The sequence below is a fragment of the Lates calcarifer genome, linkage group LG2 (assembly GCF_001640805.2).
Source record: "Lates calcarifer isolate ASB-BC8 linkage group LG2, TLL_Latcal_v3, whole genome shotgun sequence".
Taxonomy (NCBI): Eukaryota; Metazoa; Chordata; class Actinopteri; family Centropomidae; genus Lates; species Lates calcarifer.
This window is the reverse complement of record NC_066834.1, coordinates 14202668-14226781: the sequence shown is the minus strand read 5'-3', so window position 1 is coordinate 14226781 and position 24114 is coordinate 14202668. Positions and strand designations below refer to the sequence as shown.

The window sequence follows — 24114 nt, the reverse complement described above, 5'->3', positions numbered from 1 at the left end:
GGTGAGGTTAACTCCAGCAGAGAAGAACAAGAAGAGCTTGTTGGATGATCGAATGGGTACAACAGAAACTAACGTTGGTTTAGGGGGGTTTCCAGAGCTCTACAGAAACTACTCACAGTCTGTGTCCAAAACCAATCTGATCTGACATTCACACGCTCTTCACTCTGGAGACAAACCAAGGACTGAATTTTTCTCAAGACAGACTTTCACTGTTTTAGAGAGCCGCAGGGATGAGCCTAAAACCAGGAAGTAAGTTAGTATGATAGCACTTCCTATTCCCTCATCCCAAAGTCAATGGGTTTTTGGTTGCTAACGAGTGTCTAAATGAGACTACAGAGGTTGTCGGGGACGTTAACATGAAAACTGATCTACTCACCAGTCCACCTTTACAGCCTCGTTATGTTTATACTCACACTCTTTCAAACTATCATTAACTTTCTAAAAAGAAAGGCTGTGTAGTTGGTTTATAGTCTAACATTAGCTTTTTACTTCTGGAGATTGTGTTTAGGTTTCAAACATCAGAACAGTGGTGTTCATCTGTGAAGATTATCTGATGAACTAAACCTGTGAGGATCAGAAACTTTAGTTGGTCACAGTTTATTTTCTGTAATAATCCAAAACTCAATGAAAAAATCCTGTTGGCTTTTTGTGGAGGGAACCAGGGTGATGCTGACTTCAGGGCTGGACTACAGAAATACCTGCACCACCGTATTCCCATTTTAAATAATGTTGGTGTCTCAGGTTCAGATGAGAAACTTATAATTTATTACTGGTTGCTTAGTTTTACAGTCATTAGAAAAATCTCATAAGAGCTGTGTCTGTTTGATCTTGGACCAGACACTCAGGCTGATTAGTGTCAAGGTTTGGTTCAGGTGTTAAATCGGCACAGAGTTATTAGTGGGGTCCATGGAGTCACTGTTTTATTCTGATACACAGGTTTTCCTGTTCCTGTCTGTCCACAAACTGATGCTGACTGAAATTACATCCACCCACAATTTTGTCCAACATTTGCTCCTCATGTTGTTGTTGTTCTAAATTAAAGCTGTTGTTTATTTGTTCCATTTAAAGTAGTTAAACAACGTGCAGCTCACTGTAATGGCAGCCATCTTTCATTTAGAGAAGGTTTGTGTGTGTGTGTGTGTGTTAAAGCTGTCTGGTCCAGATTCACAGTCTGTGAGAAAACGCTGCAGGAGGCGTTTAGCCAGCCTGTTATGTCACAGGATTACAACAGCCAGGAGATTATTTAACTGTTCTCTGCAGGGAGGGAGGGGGTGAGGGAGGAAGGGGTGGTCGTGGCGGTGACATCACTTCTACCTCAACCACTGAAAACACACAAACAGGCTGTTGCACAGCCATTAAATAACTTCTGGTTGTTTTCTCTGGACAGGGGCAGCTGCTGTCACCAACATGAGCTCGGGTTCACATGTTCGACTTTGGTTATTGTTCATGACAGTAAAATGAGCTGACAGAAGGGAACTGAAGTGATGGAGACAGAGGGAGGTGTAGATGAGTGACAGACTGATGGACGTTAGACAGAACTCCTGACCTGAGCAGGAGGAGACAGACGGTCAGTCCAGGAGGAGGAGCTGAGGGTCGGACTGCAGGTTCAGGGGAGCAGGAGACCGGCTGTCCATCAGCCTGTGGAGACATGTCACATTTTCAACTGCGAGTTTCACTTGGAAGGTTTTAGGACTGTGGAATGTGACCAAAATCTCATATCCCCCTGACAATATACATCACAATATAATACACTCTCTGTTAAGTCAATGAATTAATAGTTTATGGCCCATATCTTTGCAGATAGAAGTTGTTGTTATCTCTGCCCACCTTTGCGAGTCTTTGTTAAATGTTGTGCCACAAGCAGAAACCCGTTCTAACGTTTGACTCTGGGGTTTATTTTCAGCAGCTGATGGTTCTTTTCTTCCTCTCAGTCATAAACTCTCTCCACACTCTGACATTGTTCTCCTGTAGGTGGTAGAAGAGGTCAGTGGTGTTTTAGTTTGTTGTGGGGGCCAGTGTGCAACATAATCCACATCCATACTACAGGTATAGCTCCTTGTTTAGGAACCAGCTCCTGGATTTGTCTTGGCCGGTCCTTCTCCTGTTCATAGTGACCTGGTTCTGTCTCACTGGCATTCACCTTTCTGTTCGCAGTCATGTGGTGGAGTGTAGGATCGCAAACCGTTGTGCAGATGATGAAAAAGTATTGCTGTTAACAGTGTTTTTTGCGACACTACAAAATAAAAGATAGAGCATAATATGAAACAATTTTATTTTGTTATCTGATATATTCCATCATATCACACAACGCTAGAAGGTTTTTGTGGTGGGACAGTCTCGGAGAGTTTTGGTTTGTCAGGAAGTTAGGGTGGTGGAACAGAGAAAAACTAGTGCTATGTTGCGTACTTTTTGGAAACAGAGAAAATGAGACCCACCAAACTATTTGAGACACTGACTATACCTGGAGTCGTGCAGCACTTTCTAACTGTGGCTCTATGTAAATGAACAGAAGCTACAGTCGTCTTTCTAGTGGTTTGTGGTGTGTTTCAGTGCAAACTGGAATTTTCCTCATCAAACTAAGACTCCTTCAGCAGCCTGTGAACTAAAACAGAAACTGAAGCTGTATCATAAACTCAGAGTATAATACCTGGAGAACCATCTACAGCATGGGAAACCGAGATAATTCAGCAGAAACTAAAAGCACACTGATACTGAACTTCAGAAGTGAAGCGGCAGGGAGGGAGGGTGGAGGATGGTGGTTTTGTATTTCCACAGTAAACCTTGACATATTTGGAAGCACAGTGGCGTCTTCACGGCCTCCTCCCTCCTCTGTCTTTGATCCCGTCTCTGAAAAACTTTATGTTTTTGTGTGTGTCAGATAATTTATCCATCAGGGACTTGTTTTGCCCGGGCTTTAGCATTTTCGGAGTAAACAGTGGTGGCTCTCATGAAATTCCTCCCGCTCATTAGCCTTCACTTAGCACTGCTATACCGCTGCTCACACATTATACAGTGGGATCTATACATGAACATCTGCTGAGTCCACAGGGAAAACTCTGGAGGTTCGAGTGGAGCTCTGAACATAATTACTGTAGAATAAGATTTTAGTTTGTGTTACACAACTTCCAACAGCTAACAGTGTAAATATGGTGGAGATAAGGACAGAGAGAGAGATGTGCTGTACAGTGTGCTGAGGTACGAGATGTGGAGATGTTTTCTGAGATGAGCCACGTCAGTTTTCTACAAGATGGTTCAGATACTAACATGTTGACTGTGTTATGCTGTGACAGATGAGCAAACAGGAGTCTGCTGAGTGTCAGTCATTGGTTGTTGATTGGTTGACAGATTTAGATTCAGCGGGACTACATGACCACAGATCAGGCTGCAAGATTAAAGGTGCTTTCAGACAAAAACAGTTGCCGCCCAGCAGCATCCAGATTCTGTGTATTGAATCAGCAGCAGGTAAAATGCCTGCCATGTTTTCAGTCTTAGTTTAGCGTGTTAGCTTGCTAATGTCTTCTAATTCACACTGACCATAATCACAGCCGAGACTGATGGGAACGTCAATAGTTCTGCAGGCGTCTGATCATAAAACAAAGTATTTTAGAGATTAAAATGTGACCTGATGATGGAAAGTAAAGTCAGACAGTTCATCCTGAGGGGAGCATGAATGTCTGAACCAGATTACATCACAGTCCATCCAGTCCTTTTCACCCAAAACCAGTATTGTGAACCTCATGGTGGCGCTAGAGGATAATCTGCAAACTCAGCAGGATTCATCATGAATGTCTTTACACCAAATCTTGTTTCAGTCCATCCTGTAGATTTTGAAATATTATGTTGACAATTGAAAATTGATGTTGCTGGTGCTGGAGGAGGTCATCTGGATTTAACCTCTGAGGACCATGAATGTCATCCAGGGTTTACTCCTTGTCAGCGTCTTTGTCAGTAACTGGAGTTAGAAAACCAGGATGAAGCAGGGGGAGTGTGGGTGGTGCAAAAACTGCACCTGAGACACCTGAGAGTATGTATACGACATGAAGTGTGAGTAAGATGGTCTGCAGTGATGGAGGATATTTTATACCTGGTGAAGATTTGTCTTTAGATATTTAACCATAGAATAAATGTATATGGAAGTAAACATTCACAGTTTAAAGATGAAGATGGACTTAGCAGGGACTAAGTGAATCACTAACGGCAGCTGAGGAACAAGCTGCTGCCATATGCTGCCATATGTCCACCGTTATTACATCCACTCTGAGATTATCTGGACGCCAGCCGAGGAGATTAAAGAACAGAGGCTGTAAGCAGCGTCTAACTGAGAGAATAGATCTGACCACATCAGCCCTGTGAAGAAGGCGTTTCGTCAGCAGCAGCAACAGTCACCTGTCACTGTCTGAGCTGAACCTGTTCAGCCACGGTACTGATGTGTACTCTGACATTAAGACTCTAAAGCACAATCAGGTACTGATGCACAATGAGTGTAGAGAGCTGCAATAATTAAGATGGAAGCATCTAAAAAACACATGTGAAATGTATTTCATCACAGAGTTTAATTTCCCTGAACTCACAGAGAAGCATCAGGTCCCGTTTTTTAACAAAGAGAGGTAATGAAGCTTTTGTGGAACAATAGAGAGTCCTGCAGGGATGATGTATTTCTGTAGTCCAGGCCTGAAGTCAGCATCACCGTGGTTCCCTCCACAAAAAGTCAATGGGATTTTTTCATTGTGTTTTGGATTATTACAGAAACAACTGTGACCATCTAAAGTTTCTGATCCTCACAGGTTTAGTTCATCAGATAATCTTCACAGATGAACACCACTGTTCTGATGTTTGAAGCCTAAACACAATCTCCAGAAGTAAAAAGCTAATGTTAGACTATAAACCAACTACACCACGGTCACATGACGTCAACGTCTCCACCACTAAGCTTCCAACTTGTCATTTAATTTAGCTCTGACCTCTTCTACAAAAGCCTTTCTTCTTAGAAAGTTAGTGATAGTTAGATAGACACAACGAGGCTGTAAAGGTGGACTGCTTGAGTAGATCAGTTTTCATGTTAACGTCCCCGACAACCTCTGTAGTCTCATTTAGACACTCGTTAGCAACCGCCTTTTTTAAGACACATAAAAGCTTCAAACATCAGGAGTGGAGGATTTACTGACAGATTTTATGTCGTAGAATAAAACATGAAAATGTCTTGAGCTTGTGTTAAAACCACAGACCTTATTTCAGACATTTAACCAAAAACCCATCGACTCTGGGACGAGGGAACAGGAAGTGCTAACATGCTAACTTACTTCCTGGTTTTAGGACTCATTCCTAATAACTCATAACTAACCCCAATATACCACCCAACTGTCAGAGTTGCATTGTGGGTAATATAGGCACCAGGTTTCAGTGCTTAACTGAGTCCTCAACTTCCCAAAGGTTCAGAAAGTCACCAACAGACTGTGGAGATGTTTCCCAAAATGCTTTCAAGGACAGAGTCAGACGGGACGAGGATCTGCAGACAAACAGTTACATTTAACTCTTGGTTTGACTGGAACACGCTGCTGATGAAGAAAAGAAGAGAGCTGTTTTATCTGAGGGAGGAGGAAGACGAGAGAAATCTCTGAGGGAGCATCACACTCAGGTCCAAACACTCAAACACAGCAGCTTCGTTAAACACAGTCACCAGAGTGTTTGTGCTGCAGACAGACGCCTGAACAGACGCTGACAAACATGAAGGCTCTGTGTGACGGCTGCTTCTCTGACAGCTGATGAGTCATTAAAACAATTTCCTCTCAGGTTCACTGATGTAGAGACTCCGTGAACAGAGAAGGAAGAGGGAAGACGACATGTTGTCACATCTGACTCATCAACCCAAAGGTCAGACTGAGCTGAAGGAGGAACACAGGGACAAAATCAATCTCATGATCAGTATCATTTCACAATCTCAATATGTTGATTATCTTTTCAAATGTATTTAGTTTAAAATGTCAGGGAAAAAAACCCGGTCACATTTCTGACTAACCAAGGTGACATCTTTAAAGCTCAGAGATCAGAGATACAGTTACTGCGAGAAAAGCAGCAGCAGATCTCAGAGAGTGATCAGTGTTTTAGTTTGTAAATGGATTCAACATTTTAGTTTATGAAAAATCTGGATTAAAATTAATGATGCTTCACACATCCTGTCTATTCTACCTGATGCATATTCCTTATTGAAGAATGGAATTTATTTTGAGGGTGTGACAGAAATATAATGTGTAGATCTGCAACAATTAGTCAATAAAGTGATTAACAAAGCATACAAGCATTTTGATAATTAATTAATTCTTTGAGACATTTTTTAGGAAAAAAATGCCAAAAATGGGATGGTTTCTGGTTCTGAAATGTGAGAAATTGCTGCTTTTCTTTGTCTTACATGATTAAATTTGATAAAACGGGACATTAATGACATCTGGGAAATTTGTGATGGACACATTTTACTGTTGTCTGATAATACATAGATGGATTGATTAATCAGACTAATTGTTAGTTGTAGCCCTGATGAAATAAATGACATATTCCTCCAGTCAAAGAGCCCCCCGAACATTTTGTCTTGTGACTGTATGATTGTTCCTGATCATCTCAAGGCCTGAGGCAGTGAAACTATAAAGCATGTCACACAAAAATCTAATGTTCAGAAAAAGTCCCAGAAACAAACATAATGTTTGCAGTTGAATTGTGAGTTTTTCTTAATATAATCATATTACAGTCACGTTATGACCATTGCAGTATCTATGCTAAGCTAAGCTACAACATGACCCAATGGTATATATTACCCATGATCCCCTTCTCCTTCTGGAGCAGGAAGTGCTGTGGCTGTAACAAACACACTAAACTCTGTTTCTAATTCTTGATATTTCCGTCAGTTTCCTGGCTGGATATCGGAGATGAACGCTGGTTTTTATTGACTTTGAAGTCTTTTTAACTGATCTACAGTTCAGCATTACTCCTGAATCTGCTGGGTCCGTATTCCAGCAGTTTAAGCCATTGACTATCACTCAGTTAGAGGGAGATTGTACCTGCTCACAAAAGTTATGCAGAGCAACAACAGTGGCTCCATTTTCCCTGTTACAACGAACCAGCACAGTGATTCTGAAGCTGTTTCATAATGAGAATGAAGAAGTTATTTATTTTTTCTTGGATGTGACTTGAAACCATCTCAACACCAGGTCTCTCTCTGTCCTTGTCCTCATCATTTTTTCGTTTCTCTCATGAGCCAGAGAAGAAAAAGAAGACGCCTCTCCTCTGAGTCTGAGCCTGGTGGACATGAAGCAGGAGGCAGATGTTTGTGTTTGCAGCTGGCTGTATAAATATCTGCAGCTCTAATTTCAGGCAGTGGCTTTGTTGAACGTCGCCCTTTGATGTTGAAACGCAGAATTCAGACGGGATTAACACTCAGAGAGCTAATTACTGAGAGGAAACTGCAGCACAGACGCCTCACACTGTGTGTGTGTGGTTTCAGGAGTGTGTGTGCAGTGCGTGTGTGTGAGAGAGAGAGAGGCTTTTTTCTTCTTAGGTATGAGTGTGTGCGGTTTCTCACTCTTTGTGGTTTCTCTGGTGTATGTGTCAAATTCTTAATAATATTTTTTTCCAGCTGACAAGTCTGACCACTGTTATTCTGATGCACACACACACACCACCATGTGAGAACATCACAGAGAGCACTGAAGCAGTTAGAGTTTGAGACGTTAGTTAATTGTTCAGGTGTTTGCAGATAACACCACCTCCTGTCCTGATGGAGCAGCTGCTGTTGTGCTGAGGGAGCAGGACGTTACGGCAGCAGAGCACTGGGGTTATATTTTCCTTACATTGTAGAAGTGGAAAAGATTCCTGTGATGGTTGTATGACTGTGGAGTTGGTCCTGTGAAGGTTAAAATATGGACTGAGATCACAGTAACACCTTGGCATTAAAGGACAGGTTCACAATTTTTCAGGTACGCCTTAAAGCACCAGTCAGCCTAGGTCTTTCCTCCTGTTTATACTGGACATTTAATCATCCCTTCCTAACGATTCTCCTCTGTCAGTGACAGGAAGTCGTCCGTCCTCTGTCTGTGCAAGATATTCCAGATTTTATCTGAGGTTAATCTGCAGCCTCAGCAGTCTGAGTTAAGTAGATAAATGAAGAGGATATCTGCCAAAGCTACCATGCTTTTAATGTGAAAGTCCCTCTTCTAGTTTTAGCTACAGATCTCAACAGAATGAAAACAACAGATTCAGTGTGGTGTGTGTTACATGTTGTTTTATTGCAAATACACATTAGGCCAATGAGGCCAGGTGTGTGTGTGTGTGTGTTGACTCCGTCTCACAGTAAAAAAAACCCTGTGTTGGTCTCTGAGAGCAGGTGTACAGCTGTGATGAAGTGCAGCCACCAGAGCCCAGCTGGTGATTTCAGCCAGAACGCCACCGCCGTCCCAAACTGCACATCGAGCGTAGAGTGTCCTCCTGTGCTGAGCTGAATCTGTGTTGAACTTGGTGTTCTCTGTATTTAAAAAGACTCACAGATTTAAGAGCTGTCTTCCTCCACTCAGCTTAGATCAATTTCACTGATTGAGTGAAGGTAAATTTATAAAATGTGTAAGTCTGTGGATGCAAATGAACATAGGGGAGACTGAGTCAGGAAGTAACCTCAAAAGAAATGTAACATACAACAGGTTTATTAATCTGAAGAGAAAAGGTGATCATAACACAGTGATACATCAGGATCTGTCCTCTTCAGCTCAGCAGGTGACACAGATCAGTCACATACCAGATTAATCAGAGCAGTACATCACAGTGTTAATTAATCTCCCTTCCAAAACAACAACAACAAAAAAACACCCGATCTTGTCTGCAATTGTAACATCTATTTTTATTTTTTCCAGTTCATATTTCTGAACAGTGTGTGTACCTGCTGTGAAACGCCATCTAACCACAGAGACGTGGGTTCAGCATCAGCTCATGTCAGTAGCTCCACAGCTTTAAAAACCCTTGTGAATTATAAACAACCTGCAGAGACCTGTGGTCACAGAGGAAAGTCTCCACCTCACTAAACCATGGCCTGTTTCTGAACCACATTCAGCTGGTTTCAGGATATCCTGTGTCATTTTAGTAAAAATACTTGTAAACTTTCATGTTACACCTGAGTTGACTGTGTATTATATATGTTTCCATAATAGTTTCAGGTTTCCTGCCTCTCTGTCTCTGTCCTCAGGCTGTGATGTGAGCAGCTGAAGCTGAGGAAAGAGAAACTCTCTCACAGTGAGCCTGAGTTAATCTGACTCCTGCTGTGGTTCACTGAGTTCAGCTGAGGATCATGTAGATCTTCATTCACTGGGTCAGGTGGTCAATCCTCCTCTGAGGGCGGGCGAGAGACACTGAGGCACACAGGGACAGAGAGAGAGAGAGAGAGGGAGAGAGCACTCATGTAACAGAATAAAGTTATACTCTGTTTCTTTAAAGTAAAGCAGTGGCGCAAACAGGAACCTGGACTCTGATATGTGATTGGTTAATGTGCGGTGTCGAGCCACTGGTTGAGTGGTGCATTGATATTTGGTTCCTGATTGGTCGGTTGGTTTAACCTGGGTTCACAGAGGCTCTGAAAACAAAACAGTTTTTAGATTTAGTCTTTGTCCAGAGATTTATTTTCAGTCAGTTTTCAGCCGACTGGAACTTTCATCCCATGGTTTTAGGCTAAAAGAAAAAGAAAATTAAAAAGCACAGCTACTTTTAATTGAAGTTTTACAGATATATAAAGTCTGTACACCACAACATGACTAATATCCAGCAGCAGGTGCCTGAACTTGGGGAGCTGCTTTGTTTTTATTATTTTTGTTTGAATGTAATCAAACATAATTCAAAACCAACCTGAGGATGTTTTTATAAATCTGACTCAGGAGCAAATTTATTACAGAAAGGTTCAGATTATAAAGAAAATATAGGAGAGACATGAGTGTTTCTGCAGCTGTGAGGTGATGGTTACTTCACTCTGTGTCTCCAGACTGTGTTTGTCTGTATTCTTGTGTAGCAACTGTGTGTGTCTGTGTGTGTGTGTGTGTTGATGTGGCTGTTGACTTACATAACTTCCTTCTTCTAAATATAGTGGCTCAGAGTGGAGCTGTCACTGTTTCAAACTCCTGAGTGTATAAATACACACCGAGTGTTTTCAGCTTCAGTCTGAGCTGCTGATAAACTGTTGACGCTCTGAAAGACGAGATGCTGCAGTTTAACTTCTGCTCAACTGATCTGAGATCTGCCACTCTGACTGGAGCAAAGTCTTCACAGCAGCAGCAGCATCAGGCCAACAAAAGTCAAATTCAACCAACAACATCAGCTGGTTTTAGTTCATCATACATCTGTATGTCGGCAATAAGTGAGGAGAAATGTCACCAGTTTTTTGACTGGAGGTGAATCTGTTGACATAAATCCATTGGAAAAGCTGCAGCTCAGACAGAAATCAAACTGCTGCTCAGTTCAGAATCAATTCATAAATAACAAAAGTTCATGTTTGTTGGAGTTAAGATTTGAATGTTAAAATCTCAACTCTAATATATGTTTGTTGTTTATAGACACAAATGTAATTTGCAGAGAAGGTCACTGTTCAAACTGACTCTTAACTTTCACTGTGAGGTTTATTTTCCTGACTGAAACTACCCACTGTTGTTGTTGTTCTCCCTCCCTGCCTGATGGGGGCGCTTTTCACCTGATCAAAGTGTTTGTGTTGTAAGCAGTGTAAATATCCCCCCTAGAAACAGTCCAGGTCACTGTAGGGGTGAGAAGCCTTTTAGTTGCAAACAATTTTCGTACTTCAATAGATTGTTTTGTTTGTCATTTTGGCCATATTCACCCCAACGCCATTTTTACCTGTGTTGATGTATAAATCAGTTGTATTGTTGCACTGTCATCGACTGTGGCACTGGTCCTAGTCTTTGGGAGTGGGGAAAGGGGAAGTCAAATATACACTACGCTCAGGTTTCCCCTTGGTGGGCGTAACACTCATGTAGTGTAGATTTTACTTGACTTTATTTTAGAGTTTACTCGTCACCTCTGACCTCTTGAGTTTTTTGTCTCCTGTTTTAATCGTCTCTAATGTGAACACTGTGTTCGTATGTTGTAGTTTTATTGATGAAGCACATTTGATATCCAGCATCAGACTGAGATTCATCCTGCAGCTGAGCCGAGAGAGGACAGACCTGTTAGACCTGGTTGTTTCACCTGCAGCTGCTGGCATATGTTCTGATGCTCTGTGTATTATTTCGTCTCTGCAGCTCAGATTGAAATCATCCCCTGTAAGATCTGTGGAGACAAATCTTCAGGAATCCACTACGGAGTGATCACCTGCGAGGGCTGTAAGGTAAGCCCCACCCCCTCCTCCACATCACCTCACTTCTTGTTGAGTCTGAGCTTCCTGCCCTCCTCTCAGAGGTCGTCATGGAGACAGGTTTGATGTGCCATAACTCAGCTACTTATATTTATCTTTCTGTTCCACCACTTTGAAATCTGTCACTTTAAAAATCAAAAACTGTGTTGGTAATCTGACAGTATAATGTCAGTCAGCCAACGCACATTGAACAGATTGTTATGTAGATGTAGAATATGTTCATCACCCCTACAAAAGGTCACCAGATAAATCAGAGGGGTCATCAGATGAATCATAGAGGAGGGACGAAGAATAACAAAGATCTGATTCACTGATCTGTTTTCAGTTTTTGCTCCATTAGGAAGTTTCCCCTGATAATGTAACAACATACCGTCTGTTTCTGCAGCTACAGTCTGTGTTTCCCTTCAGTCAGAAACAAGTGTTTGTGTGATTCATGTTTATTTAGAAGCTGTAGGAGGCTGGAGACGGTTACACTGACTGTGCACCTGAATTGTCTTTTAACTGCAACATCAACAGATATTTTCATGTTTCTTCTGTAAAAGTTCAACAGTAACTGTAGGTGTCAGATAAATGTAGTGGAGTACAAGTATAATTTGTAAAGTATCTAAGCACTTAGTTACTGTGTTTCACACCACTCACTATAAGCACACTGTAACTGTTAAGCACAGATTATTAAGGTGATAGGTTTCATCATGTGCAGCTCCTCTCCCTCTGTCCGTCGACTGTCTGTGTCTCATTAGCAGCATTAGAGGAAGCCTTTGACGTGGAGTCTGGACCATCAGTCAGAGGCGTTTGGCTCAGGAAACCTGGTCCTGTTAGAACAAGCTGGTGTGTTGAGCTGCAGCTGCAGCTGCTGCTGCTGCTGCTGCTGTGGCAGCTGGAGGCAGCTGGAGGCTCATTTCACAGCCAACGAGCAGCTGATGGAGATTTATCTCTGTACAAACACCAGAGAGGGAGAGAGAGAGGCTGATGGGATCATGGAGACAGGGGATTCTGGGTAGAAAAGAGACTGGAAAGTGTAAAATCTTTAAACATGCAGGAGAGATGAATGAAGCTCTGAGCGTGGTGTCACTGACTGACTGCAGGTAGAGATAAAACCTGTGTTCTAACATGGCTGCTCCTCCTGTCTCAGGGTTTCTTCAGACGCAGTCAGCAGAGTAACGCCGCCTACTCCTGTCCTCGCCAGAAAAACTGTCTGATCGACCGAACGAGCAGAAACCGCTGCCAGCACTGCCGTCTGCAGAAATGTCTGGCTGTGGGCATGTCCCGAGACGGTGAGACGCACACAAAACACAAACACACACTCTCACCTGCAGAAACATCTGGTGGTCAGCAGTTTGCAAGGTGTTAGTCTGCAGACACACAAACAAAACATACACACCGTCAGCAGAGCGTCTGTGTGCAACACGTGCTCAGTGTTCATCATCAGAACTGCTCTAAATAAACAGTTTATTCAAGGCTCCTCTGCAGCTCCATCCTTTTATCCTTCACACACTTCATTTCTGATTTACTAATGAGAGTTTCACTTTTTTTAAATTAAAAAACTTGAACAAGGTGATTAGCAAAGTAAGTGTGTATTTGTTATTTGCGGTCAGGTCAGTTCAGACAGGATTCTGTTTTGTTCAGGTACAATAAGATACAGATATTGTTTGAGTCATATGCAATTTTTGTAGTGGAAATTTTTCATAGAATCAATGCTGTAGTCAAGTCCAGTCAATTTTATACAGTGCCAAATCACAACAGAGCTAAGAAAGAGAAAGAGAGAGAGAAGGGGGGAATAGTAGAAGGAGAACATAGCGTAATACAGATTCCATATAGAGCTGTAAGTAATATTAATAATAGTAATCATAGCTATAAAAATGATAATGACAGTTAAAGCAATAAGACTAGAAAATTATAGCTATAGCAGCATGTTTTTTATGTATTGCAGGACTGTAGGAGCAGCAGGAGGCTTGTCATCACAGAGACAGAAAAAGAGAGAGAAAGATGCAAGAGCACAAAACCACACGCGAGAACTTAACTTAGTTCATCTATACTTTTCTTACTGTAAATAAATCTCATATTTGGACTCAAACCAACAGTGTGTTAGTCCGTCTCTCAACATCTTCCCTCCTCTGTCTTGGCTCTGAACTCGTTGTTCCCTCCTGCAGATGTAGATCTTAAAAAGACCTCTCACGCATAGTTTCATTTTAAAACAGCAGCTCACTGTAGTTATTATCAAACAAACAGGAGGAAGCTGTGACTTTGTTGGGGACTGTTTTCAGCAGTGGATTAATCCACATTAGGTGCTGCCCCAAATAGTGAGTATTTGGGGCAGCAGTTTATGGAAACAGAAGAATCAGATCTATCAGACAGTATGAGTCAGTAGGAAACAGTCAGTGTTGGTTTGAGTCTGTTCAGGGGATTTAATGACAAGAAGAAAAACAGAGTAGATGAGAGAGATCCTCTGACCACAGAGCAGGAAACGGAGGAAACACTCATCCTGGTCCTGTCCAAACTCCTCTCTCCTTTTCTCTCCTCTTCCTCAAACACAGCTGTGAAGTTCGGTCGTATGTCCAAGAAGCAGCGGGACAGTTTGTACGCTGAGGTGCAGAAACACCGTCTCCAGCAGCAGCAGCAGCAGCAGCAGCAGGGCTCCCTCCTCCTGTCCCACCCAAGCCTCAGCAGCCCCAGCCCGGTCGAGGCCGAGCCGCTGTCCCCCCACTACAGCCTCTCCTCCTCCGGCCTCACAGAGCTCCCTGATGAACTGGGAGGCTACATGGAGCAGGACTCCCCTGCAGGAGGATCAGTGTCATCCAAGGTTTGTGGTTTTTACATTTTGGAGGTGACTGCAGAAAAATAATGGGTTGAATTCCCTATCGTTTTTTTATGTATTGTCTTTCTCCTCCACAAACAGGCGGACTCTGGAGGAGAGGGAGGAGGAGGAGGAGGAGGTGCATTCTACCTAGACATCCAGCCGTCTCCGGACCAGTCCGGACTGGATATTAACGGCATCAAACCGGAGCCGCTGTGTGACTATGGATCCAGTAACGGCTTCTTCCCATACTGCTCCTTCAGCAACGGAGACTCACCACCCACCGTGTCCATGGCCGAACTCGGTGAGACGAAGGGATCAGGTCAGAGGGATGAGATTTAACATAGACACAGATGTTCAAATGTTCAGAGTCAAACTTAAACCAAATCTACAAGTTAAACCCTCTCTGACATGAATCTCTTCACAGTAATCTCATTAAGACTGTTGAAAAGTAACTAGGTACATCTAAGAGCTGCAATACTTGGAGGCACTTGTTTCCAATTTCTTCTACTTCATACTTCTCCTCCACTACATGTCAGAGCAAAGTACTTTTTACTCAACTACATTTGTAAAGTTACAGCTGTAGTTACTTTACAAATTAAAATTTTACATTAAAAGTGGACTTAGATATGACATGTAGTAATTAATGAAACCACTGACTGTAAATCAAAGTTTTAATATAATGTGATGATATTGAAACGAGTCATTCAGCAGAATTTGCTCTTTAATAATACTAAATGAGTAAATTGATTTATGTCTGAATGAAGCTGTAAAAGAGCACACTGAGCAGCCACAACATTCAAACATCATAATGTTGATTATCTGGGTGGGATATATTAGGCAGCAGGTAAACAGTCAGGTCTGGAAGTTTATGTGATGGAAGCAGGAAAAATGGACAAGTGTTAGGATGTGAGTGACTGTGATGGGTCAGATTGTGACGGTTGGATGACTGGGTCCAGAGCAGCAGGTGATGTGGGGGGTTGCTGCTGTGCAGTGTTCAGTACCAACCAACGGTGTCCAAAGAACGGGTGAACTGAGGACAGGGTCATTGATGAAACTGCTGGAAACCTTAAAGCTGGATCATGGAGCAGTGGAATGTGACCTGGTCTGATGAATCACATTTATTTAACATCATGTGGACAGCTAGGGGTGTGAACGTCGTGGGAAGAAGTCTTTAACCTCAACTGTTGTGAGAAGAAGGCGAGCAGGTGGAGGCAGTGTGATGCTGGGAAACCCTGGGTTTTGGGTAAAGGATCAATTAAGGAGGAAAAAGAAAAGTTTCCCACACAGAGCGCTGTTTTACTCTCATGTTTAGAGACTGTTGTTATTTCTCCAACTCCCACGACAACAGCTCAGAGAGGAGCCCTGGTACAGGTCTGATTCCCTCTGTGAGCCCCCATCATGGATTCAAACTCCTGGCTGTATGTGTGGTGCTGAAACTCCACCATATGGCAGAAGGTTGTAGAGAGCTGGAGGGAAAAACAAACAGAGAGAAGATGAGGAAATATCTTGAAAGAGGAGAAGAAAAAGAGGATAGATGGAGGAACGATAAGAAGAGTAAGAGAAACAAAAGACAAAGAGAGAGAACTGTGGGGCAGACAGAGGGAGAAAGGTGGTTTAAAATAGCAGGAGGTTGGAAACTCATCTTCAGAGCTCATTAAAATCTCTGTGTGGTAATTAGCTGTCTGTTAATTAGGGCCAATTGGGACATGGCAGGGCGCTCGGTGGGGGAAATCATGTTTTTATTCTCCCTGGAGATTTTTTTCTTTGACAAAAGCATTTATCGTAATAACCCCCACCCCATCTCTACCCCCCACCCTCTGATCCAAACAAGAGTTTCATTAGCTGGTTGTATTTTTGGACCTGCTGCCGTGTTGTTTTGGTCTCTGCTTTGTTTTGGTTTGATGCTGTTATTTCATATTCACTCATGCTGGAACGATTATCACAGAACAATAGTTGTTGTGTAATAGTGTGTTTTTCTTTCAGTTGTGTTTCTTCTCTGAGCTGCAAACACAAACATTTTGTTGACAAAGCTTCACACAGAGTAAAAAGTTGGACTAAAGGACTGAATCCTCCTCTGAGCCATGATAGTTGATGTAGGAAATCCTTTTTATTCCCCCTCTTCCCATGTTCACCATCTGAGGGTTGTGTTGTCGGTTGTTTCAGATCATCTGGTCCAAATCATCTCCAAGTCTCACCTGGAGACGTGTCAGTACCTGAGGGAGGAGCTGCAGCAGATGAGCTGGCAGAACTTCCTGCAGGACGAGGTGGAACGCTACCAGAGCAAGGTGCAGTCACTCTGTTTCCCTTCACTGGGAGTTTGTATCACAAAATCAGACCTGTGCATTTCTACTGTGTTTACTATCCTCCCTCTCTGCTCTGTGCAGCCTCGGGAGGTGATGTGGCAGCTCTGTGCCGTGAAGATCACTGAGGCCATCCAGTACGTGGTGGAGTTCGCCAAACGTATCGACGGCTTCATGGATCTCTGCCAGAATGACCAGATCGTGCTGCTGAAAGCTGGTGAGAGGTCACTTATTTTATTATGACAAGTAATGGGTGTACATGTTTTTCAGAGAGGTCAAAGTTCACAGGACCAAATCTTTAACTTCACACATCTTCTTTGGAATAGCAAATGCACTTTAATCAGCAATGACTGATTCATCCAATTAATCAAATAATAAGCAGTGAGTCATTAAATAATCATTAGTTGACTTGAACTGATTCAGACATTAATCATCGGAGCCTCCGTGTTTCTCTGCCAGGTTCTCTGGAGGTCGTCTTTGTTAGAATGTGTCGAGTGTTTGACTCGCAGAACAACACCGTTTACTTTGACGGGAAATTTGCAGGTCCTGATGTCTTCAAAGCTCTAGGTGAGTGGAGGAACAGATCAATGAACAGATCTCACATCAGCTGTCTTAAAATGATTAAATCTGTCTTTCCATATTATTACTCAGCAATTGCTCACTTCAGAGCATTATTTAATGTGTTTCTGAGGTTTATTACTACTTTTGTGTGTGTGTTTGTTACCAGGCTGTGATGATTTGATCACATCAGTGTTTGACTTTGCTAAGAGCATGTGTTCACTGCACCTGACTGAGGACGAGCTCGCTCTCTTCTCAGCGTTTGTTCTGCTCTCTGCAGGTACGTCACATTTACCTCAGTCTGTTTATCCCAGTCTGTCGTCCTGAGTGATCTTCAGCCAGCTGAATGTGTGTGTGTGTGTGTGTGTGTGTGTGTGTGCAGACCGGTCATGGCTGCAGGAGAAGTTGCAGGTGGAGAAGCTGCAGCAGAAGATTCAGCTGGCTCTGCAGCACGTCCTGCAGAAGAACCAGAGAGAAGACGGAGTCCTCAACAAGGTACTCACCTACACACACACACCTGAACACACACACCTAAATACAATCATCTAGTTTAGTCTGATTTTGTCCCCTAAAGTAGCCTCTGACAGACACATATATACATGGTCAATCTACTCAGGACTCATTGGTCAGGTTGAAGCAGAAATCACGCTCCTGTGTCAGACTCAAGGTTCAGATTTACTTCATAAGACTGTCCAGTTCTCAGTGTCATCTAAACAACGTCTAAACATTGACCAGTGTGCACCTGATCATACTAGAAATCAGCCACAGACTGTGCATAAAAACAGCAGTAGGCCAAATGTAAAGTGGCCTCACACTGCCCCTCTGTGGAGAAGTTGTTAACTACAAAATCTAAAACAGATTTGCAGCTGAAATATTTTAGTTACTACAGACTGAAGCCCCAGAGTCTGTTGTGTCCACACAGTAATCTCAAGTATGTAGGACCAGTGTCTAAAACTGCTTAATAACTTTTAATCACTTCCTCTCTTCCTCCTCCTCCTCCCCTCAGCTCAGGTGTAAGGTATCAGCGTTGCGTTCACTATGCAGTCGACACACAGAGAAACTGTCAGCCTTCAGAGCCATTTACCCCGACATCGTTCGGACGCACTTCCCTCCCCTTTACAAGGAGTTGTTTGGTGCCGACCTCGAACTGACACTGCAGGCCAATGACTAAACGGAGCCGACCAGCACCGAGCTGCTGGATTCAGATGGACCGAGCCCGGTTTGAACAGCAACAGTGGACAGGACAATGACTTCCGGAGCCAAAGACAGAAACTGTCTGTGATGTGGCTCTGCACTTTTCCTGACAGCTGAGAAGAGATCTGAACTCCTCTTCTCCTCAGTCTGTCTTTCTTCACCTCCTCCTCTCATGGCCCTTGGTTTGGATCCAGGGAAGAGTCAGATGGTCTCCCACCAACTGCATTAGCACACATCCTCTATCAAGGATCTTGGATCTGGATCAGATTCAGCTCTGACATTAAAAAGCACTTTTCAGTATTCACACTGAAACCTGGTTTGTTTTTACTTCACCAGACATCACCTCTTCTTTCACATGTCCTCGAGAAAAAGCTTTAGCTGGTGAGCTAATGAGTTAACAGCTCATAGACGGATTATTGAACAGGCCTGTTGTGTAACTCCTGTACATTTCACAGCTGCTTCTGAACTCACATTGTCTGCTGCCATTTTACTTTTTAGTTTTGAGTTTCAGTTTCTGGAGGAGTGGAGATGGGTGTCTGAAATCTACACTGGTGGAAACACAATTTGAACATCGGGGTGGAAAATTTATTATCCAGGATATTTCTGTTTAACTGCGGTCAGCTGGTCTGTCTGAGTCTCTGTTAACTTCTCTTGATGTCTGTTGATGCATCTCTCAGGTTAAAGCATGGTTCAGAGGTCAAGTGTCGACAGTGTTGAAACTGGACACCAAGCAATCATATTCACATCTCTTTTTCGGATGTTTTACTTGATCATTAAAGTGGCAATAGACAACCTTCCTACTTATTAATACAACCAGGTGTTTTACTCTGCCTTTATCACAGCTCTGAGATCAGTGTTTCTAGATCAAACTGGGTTTCTTACAGATATTTCTTGCTTTGGACAGTAGCCAGGCTGATCGTAGCAGCCATGTTGCTAATGCTAACGCTAGCAGCCAGAAACAAACAGATGATTCATTGTCTGTTTGATGATCAGAACTAATAACACGTTTCCTGGGCAGTAGTGAAACTCACTTCACTCCAACATTAAAACCACTTGAAAATCCTGGGGGTTAGGGTTAGTTAGTTAGTTAGGGGAGTGGGGGTCCATTGCCACTTTAATTGTCAAAAACCTAAAAGGCTGCAAATTCATGTTATTGACCAGATTTAAAAATGAGCCCCATGTATGTGGTGGTGACTCAAGTTTTATTCATGTCATGTTACTTCTTTGCTTGATACTGTGTTAATCTCAGAAACACTGACCTGGTGAAAGACCAGGAGGAAAGATCACTTCTCTCTGTGGTTTCTCTGTGGAAAAGCAGGAAACAAAAAGAAGAACTGATCCTGGGACACTTTTGACCTCATGAACAAAAATGTAGAAAGTCAATATTAACAAATACAAGGCTCAAAATACAGATGACTGATCCAAAAACTAGTCAGAAACATACTGAATTTTGATTTTGATTTTGTCCATAACACTGATCGCTCATGGGTACTGTAGAGTCCAGTGAATTCAAGAATATTAAACACACACTTCTAAATGTAAATTTACAGTGAAAATGAATTCAGTAAGCAGTAAATCTGCCCATGTAATTACTCTTTAAACTGGAATATATATACAGGAGCAGAATCCTCCAGACTCACCACAGAAATAACTTGATGATGGACGAACAGCAGAAATTCATGAGCTGTGGATGGTTTTGTTTTGTTTAACAGAAATTGTGTCATCCTGCACAACCCCATTCATCCTCCTCCTGCCATTCATCCTTCCAGCAGCCTCCTCTTCATTTCACTGTCAGATGCATCTGTGCTTGGTAACATCTGCATCAACACCTGCAGACACCAGCATCACACACAGTCTCACACACACTATTCACACTCAGCAGTTAGCCTGTAGCACCACCTGGTGGTGATGATTTAAAAGTGCAGGTTTTCCTATTCGTCCTGTCAGTTTAGGCTGAGGCACTGGGGGTTGAATCCAGTTAGGTTTAGGTTTCAACGTTTTAACCATAATTTAAAACAAATCTAACCTGTAGTTTAAATTTGTCAGCTGTTACTGATTATTGAATATTGACCTGTAGCTACAGCCTAAAAGTGTGATGTGCAGCAGAAGATAGGACATGTTAACGTACGAGTCTGGTATTTTTCTGTATATTTCTTTTTATCTAAACACATCACTATAATTTATTTCTTTTTTTAAGTCTCAATAATTTCTTAAACCAGCTAATCACTGTAGTTTTTATCAAACAAACAGGAGGAAACAGATACTTTGTCAGGGACTATTTTCAGCAGTGGATTTAAATTTATTGAAATGAGACAAATCCAAGAGAGAAAATTTATTACATAACAATATAACAGATTAATCCAGCGTTCACTCAGCTCAATGAAAGCAGTAACAGTTAATAATAGCAATACAGACACTGTTTCATAAAAAAAGAAACTATACAGAGAGAAATGATGAAAATATTAATAGTAATAATAACACCTGCTTATCTACTCATCTACTGCCTACATCTGTGTGTTTATGAATCTGGGGTAAATTTCTTACAGTCTGATCGGAGGAGCTACTTTTTCCCATCATCCACTGCAGGAATTTAGTGCAAAGAGAAAAAATCAGAATAATTTAATCTGAATGAACAAATGTAGAGGAATTTGTCTCAGTGGAAACTAAAAGTACAGCAGTAACAACAGCAAGACAACAGCATTTCATATCCTTACTGGAGAAGGGTTAAAGCTCCACTCTGGCCACTAGAGGGCAGAAAGACTCCAGATCAAGCATTTAGAGTAAAAGCCCTGGTATACTTCTGTACGTCAATAAATCAAGTTCTTTTAAGTATTATATCAACAAGCAGAGAGGGCACCACATCCAACAGAAACAGAGCAGCCTGAACTTCACTCCTGAGTACTGTCAGTCCACCTTCTGGATGTCAGCTGGTTTAATCCTCATGGGGAAAATGTCTCTGGGCTGTTTAACTCAGCTCAGCTCTTCAGATGGAAGTTGTTTTCGATGCCAAGCTTATGCCAACAAATCAGACATTGTCCTGTTTGCAATTTTTTTTTTTTTTTTTACAGAAACCTCTTGAGTAACTCACCACCATCTGAAAATCTCGTTTTTGCTGACCTCCAGTGGCAGCAATGATGTACAGGTGTGGCTACAGGTGCAACAGAGAGCAGCTCTGATCACAGCCAACAGAGGCTGTCACAGGTGAAAACAGACTTGAAACTTGAAACCACAGAGGACACAGTAAAAAAACACAGTAAAATACGGATTATTAGCCTGCTGTTAAGTTCCTCTTCAGAGGCACTCAAGCAATTTATCATTGCACTTCTGTAAAGCAGAGCTCAATTTTCATAAAGACCACACACTGAACTTCAAAATATAAATATATTATTTAGCACTTACTTATTACATAGTAGCAGTTATTCATTGTAAAAGGTAACTGGGTATTTTAACAACTCATTACATTTTGTCATATTTCATTACACCTACCAGAATCGGCACGTATGTCCATCTCACCTTCAAAGATCAGCATAATATTTAAACAATGATCCAGTTTGATCCAGTTTGGACCAGTCAAATTAATAATATCATTACAGCAGTCTTGAGGTCCAAAGTCAAATAAAAATATGAATTTCTGGCAAATAATAAACTTAACTTTAGCCATAACTGAATGCCAAGCAATAATGTAAATGTTGTATTTTAACTTTATTGTGTATAGTTTGAAAATATGGCATGACAATGCAGATTCTAATTTCTAAGATTTAATTTGGGGGTTTTCCTCTGAATCCTGTGTGTTATTGGCTTTTAACTCCTTTGTCTTGACCCGTCACGTGATCACATACGCTGACGACATGCTCTTCTCCCTCCATGGTTCCTTATTGGTTTGACCCTCGTTCTGTAAGTAACTTTATTAATAAATCTGTACAGGCCACAGGAAAATACTGCTATAAAAGGCTACTTTTTATCTGTTGATTGATATTGATATGCATCATGATGTATTATATCTGGTTTGATATGCACTGCTCTCTTTTAGATTTAGTTTAGTTGCCGAGAGCAGCATTTTTGTGTTTTTAATATGCGTGTGGTGCTAGTTTAACTTTTAACATTAGCAGGGTCTGGATTTTACCAACTATGCCACATTGTTTGTTTCTTCACAGGGTCACACATTGAAGGAAAATTCAGTCTTTTAACATCTGAACAGTAACAGAATTTTCAGACTCACAGTAACAACCTTAACTGGTCAGGTTTTAAGCTTTAAGTACTGCTGCCCACTGGTGATGACAGTAACCATGAGTGTTTATGTCTCTGGTAACTAAAATGTTAATCGCCATGTGAAAATAATGGTAAAACACGTATTCTAACCTACTGCCGGAGACTAGTTTTGGCTGGAGTTCAACACTGTCACAAGCTGTGTATTGTGTGTTTTGGGCAATACTGACACGTTAAACTCTACTTTCCTAATTTAACTGTCATTCAGTTATATTGAAATGGGACAAAGATAATCAGCACATGCAATTTAATTTTACATCATAAAACATAAAACTATTATGTTAAACCAGTCATTTAGTCCTGTTAATCAAACAAAGCCAAGCTAACGGTAGTGAGCTTGTTGACTGATGTGACTTGGCTACTGTCCTGTGTCGTCAGAAAGATTGAATTTTCCCTTAAATGATCAAATGTAATTATGATTATGAAATGTCATAGTCCACTGATGTTCTAGCTCAGCCTGCACCTGTATCAGTGTGCCAGGCGTGGGTCACTTTCTTTGTTGAAACTGGTCAAACACAACTTCTTTTGTTTTGATACGAAGCAGAGCTGCTGTATCCAAATTGTATTGAAAATAAAACAAAGAGAGAAACGCAGGTGTTTGTTTTGGCTTCTGTCAGATTCAGTGTTCTTCTGCTTTAGGTGTAAAAACATCATAAATGAATAAAATTTGTCTGGTAGCTTGAATCAATCCAGTCTACCCTTATGTTGATAATAATAACTATACATTAAATCTGTCTGTTCTTCATGATGACTCCTGACTGGATCTGAAAGAGATGAAATCTATATTTATGGATTTGGAGCTCAGCCAATCAGGAAGGATTTCCAGAAGTTTTGGATTGTCACAAACATAAAACAGGAGCTCTGTTGTTTCTACATGTATGCAGGACTGCTGCCATGAAACTACAGCGGTGTGTCACTTTAAACACTGCTACCACAAGGAATTGTGGGACAGTGTCCTCTACTTTCCTTTGGTAAAGGAAGGTCCAGTGTCTCACCTGCTAAATGAGAACTGGACCAGCTCTGATCATGGCTGATACTGAGAGAGTTTTTCCAATAACAACATTGAGATTTAGCATTTATCAATTGATCATTGATCAGAGGGTGATAATTCACCAAAATCATGGATCAGCTGCTGTGGTTTATAGATGTGGTGCATTGTCTCTGTCCTACAGTATGGCTCTCAGTGGCAGATGGTGAAACTTTAAAATGGTTTGAACCTTTAAAATTGACCTCACTAATCATTTTAACTGTGATGCAGCCTGGTTTCGTCACCTGTCACATTCTCTAATAACCGAAATTTTTTCCACCTGGATCTGGCTTAAAAGCACAAAGTGCCATTTTCCCCATTCAATTAAGTGTGTTAAGAGAAACCTGTGAAATGGTCCATGTTCTCCACCCTGACACTCATCCAGACTCTGCCCTGCCCCCTCCATCCTTCACACCTCCTCTGTGGAGAAATGTCACAGCTCTTTTCCCCAGTGACTTATCAGCGCTGTGACAGCCTGACATTTGGCTCCTCTGTCGTCAGCCTCATCTGCAGCTTCTTATCTCTTAATACAGCAGGCCCGGCCCCACTCTCTTATTCTGCCTGTGTTGTCGGGCTGTGGACAGGA

At 41.8% G+C, this 24114-nt stretch overlaps 1 protein-coding gene across 3 annotated transcripts in view; it reads left to right on the top strand.

The window, feature by feature from the left end:
* Positions 1-23094, top strand: part of LOC108894294 (nuclear receptor ROR-alpha A) — a 73767-nt gene extending 50673 nt beyond the window's left edge. For 2 of the 3 annotated variants that reach the window (XM_018692914.2, XM_018692916.2), the window contains 10 exons: positions 11274-11359; positions 12519-12660; positions 13921-14186; positions 14283-14502; positions 16347-16468; positions 16568-16700; positions 16943-17050; positions 17211-17321; positions 17424-17536; positions 18048-23094. In XM_018692914.2, coding sequence (XP_018548430.1) covers positions 11274-11359; positions 12519-12660; positions 13921-14186; positions 14283-14502; positions 16347-16468; positions 16568-16700; positions 16943-17050; positions 17211-17321; positions 17424-17536; positions 18048-18212 — 1466 coding nt within the window. In that variant the 3' untranslated portion in view covers positions 18213-23094. The remainder of the gene's footprint in view (positions 1-11273; positions 11360-12518; positions 12661-13920; positions 14187-14282; positions 14503-16346; positions 16469-16567; positions 16701-16942; positions 17051-17210; positions 17322-17423; positions 17537-18047) is intronic. The other variant, XM_051075928.1, reaches the window with a different exon arrangement.
* The last annotated feature ends 1020 nt before the right edge of the window (positions 23095-24114 follow it).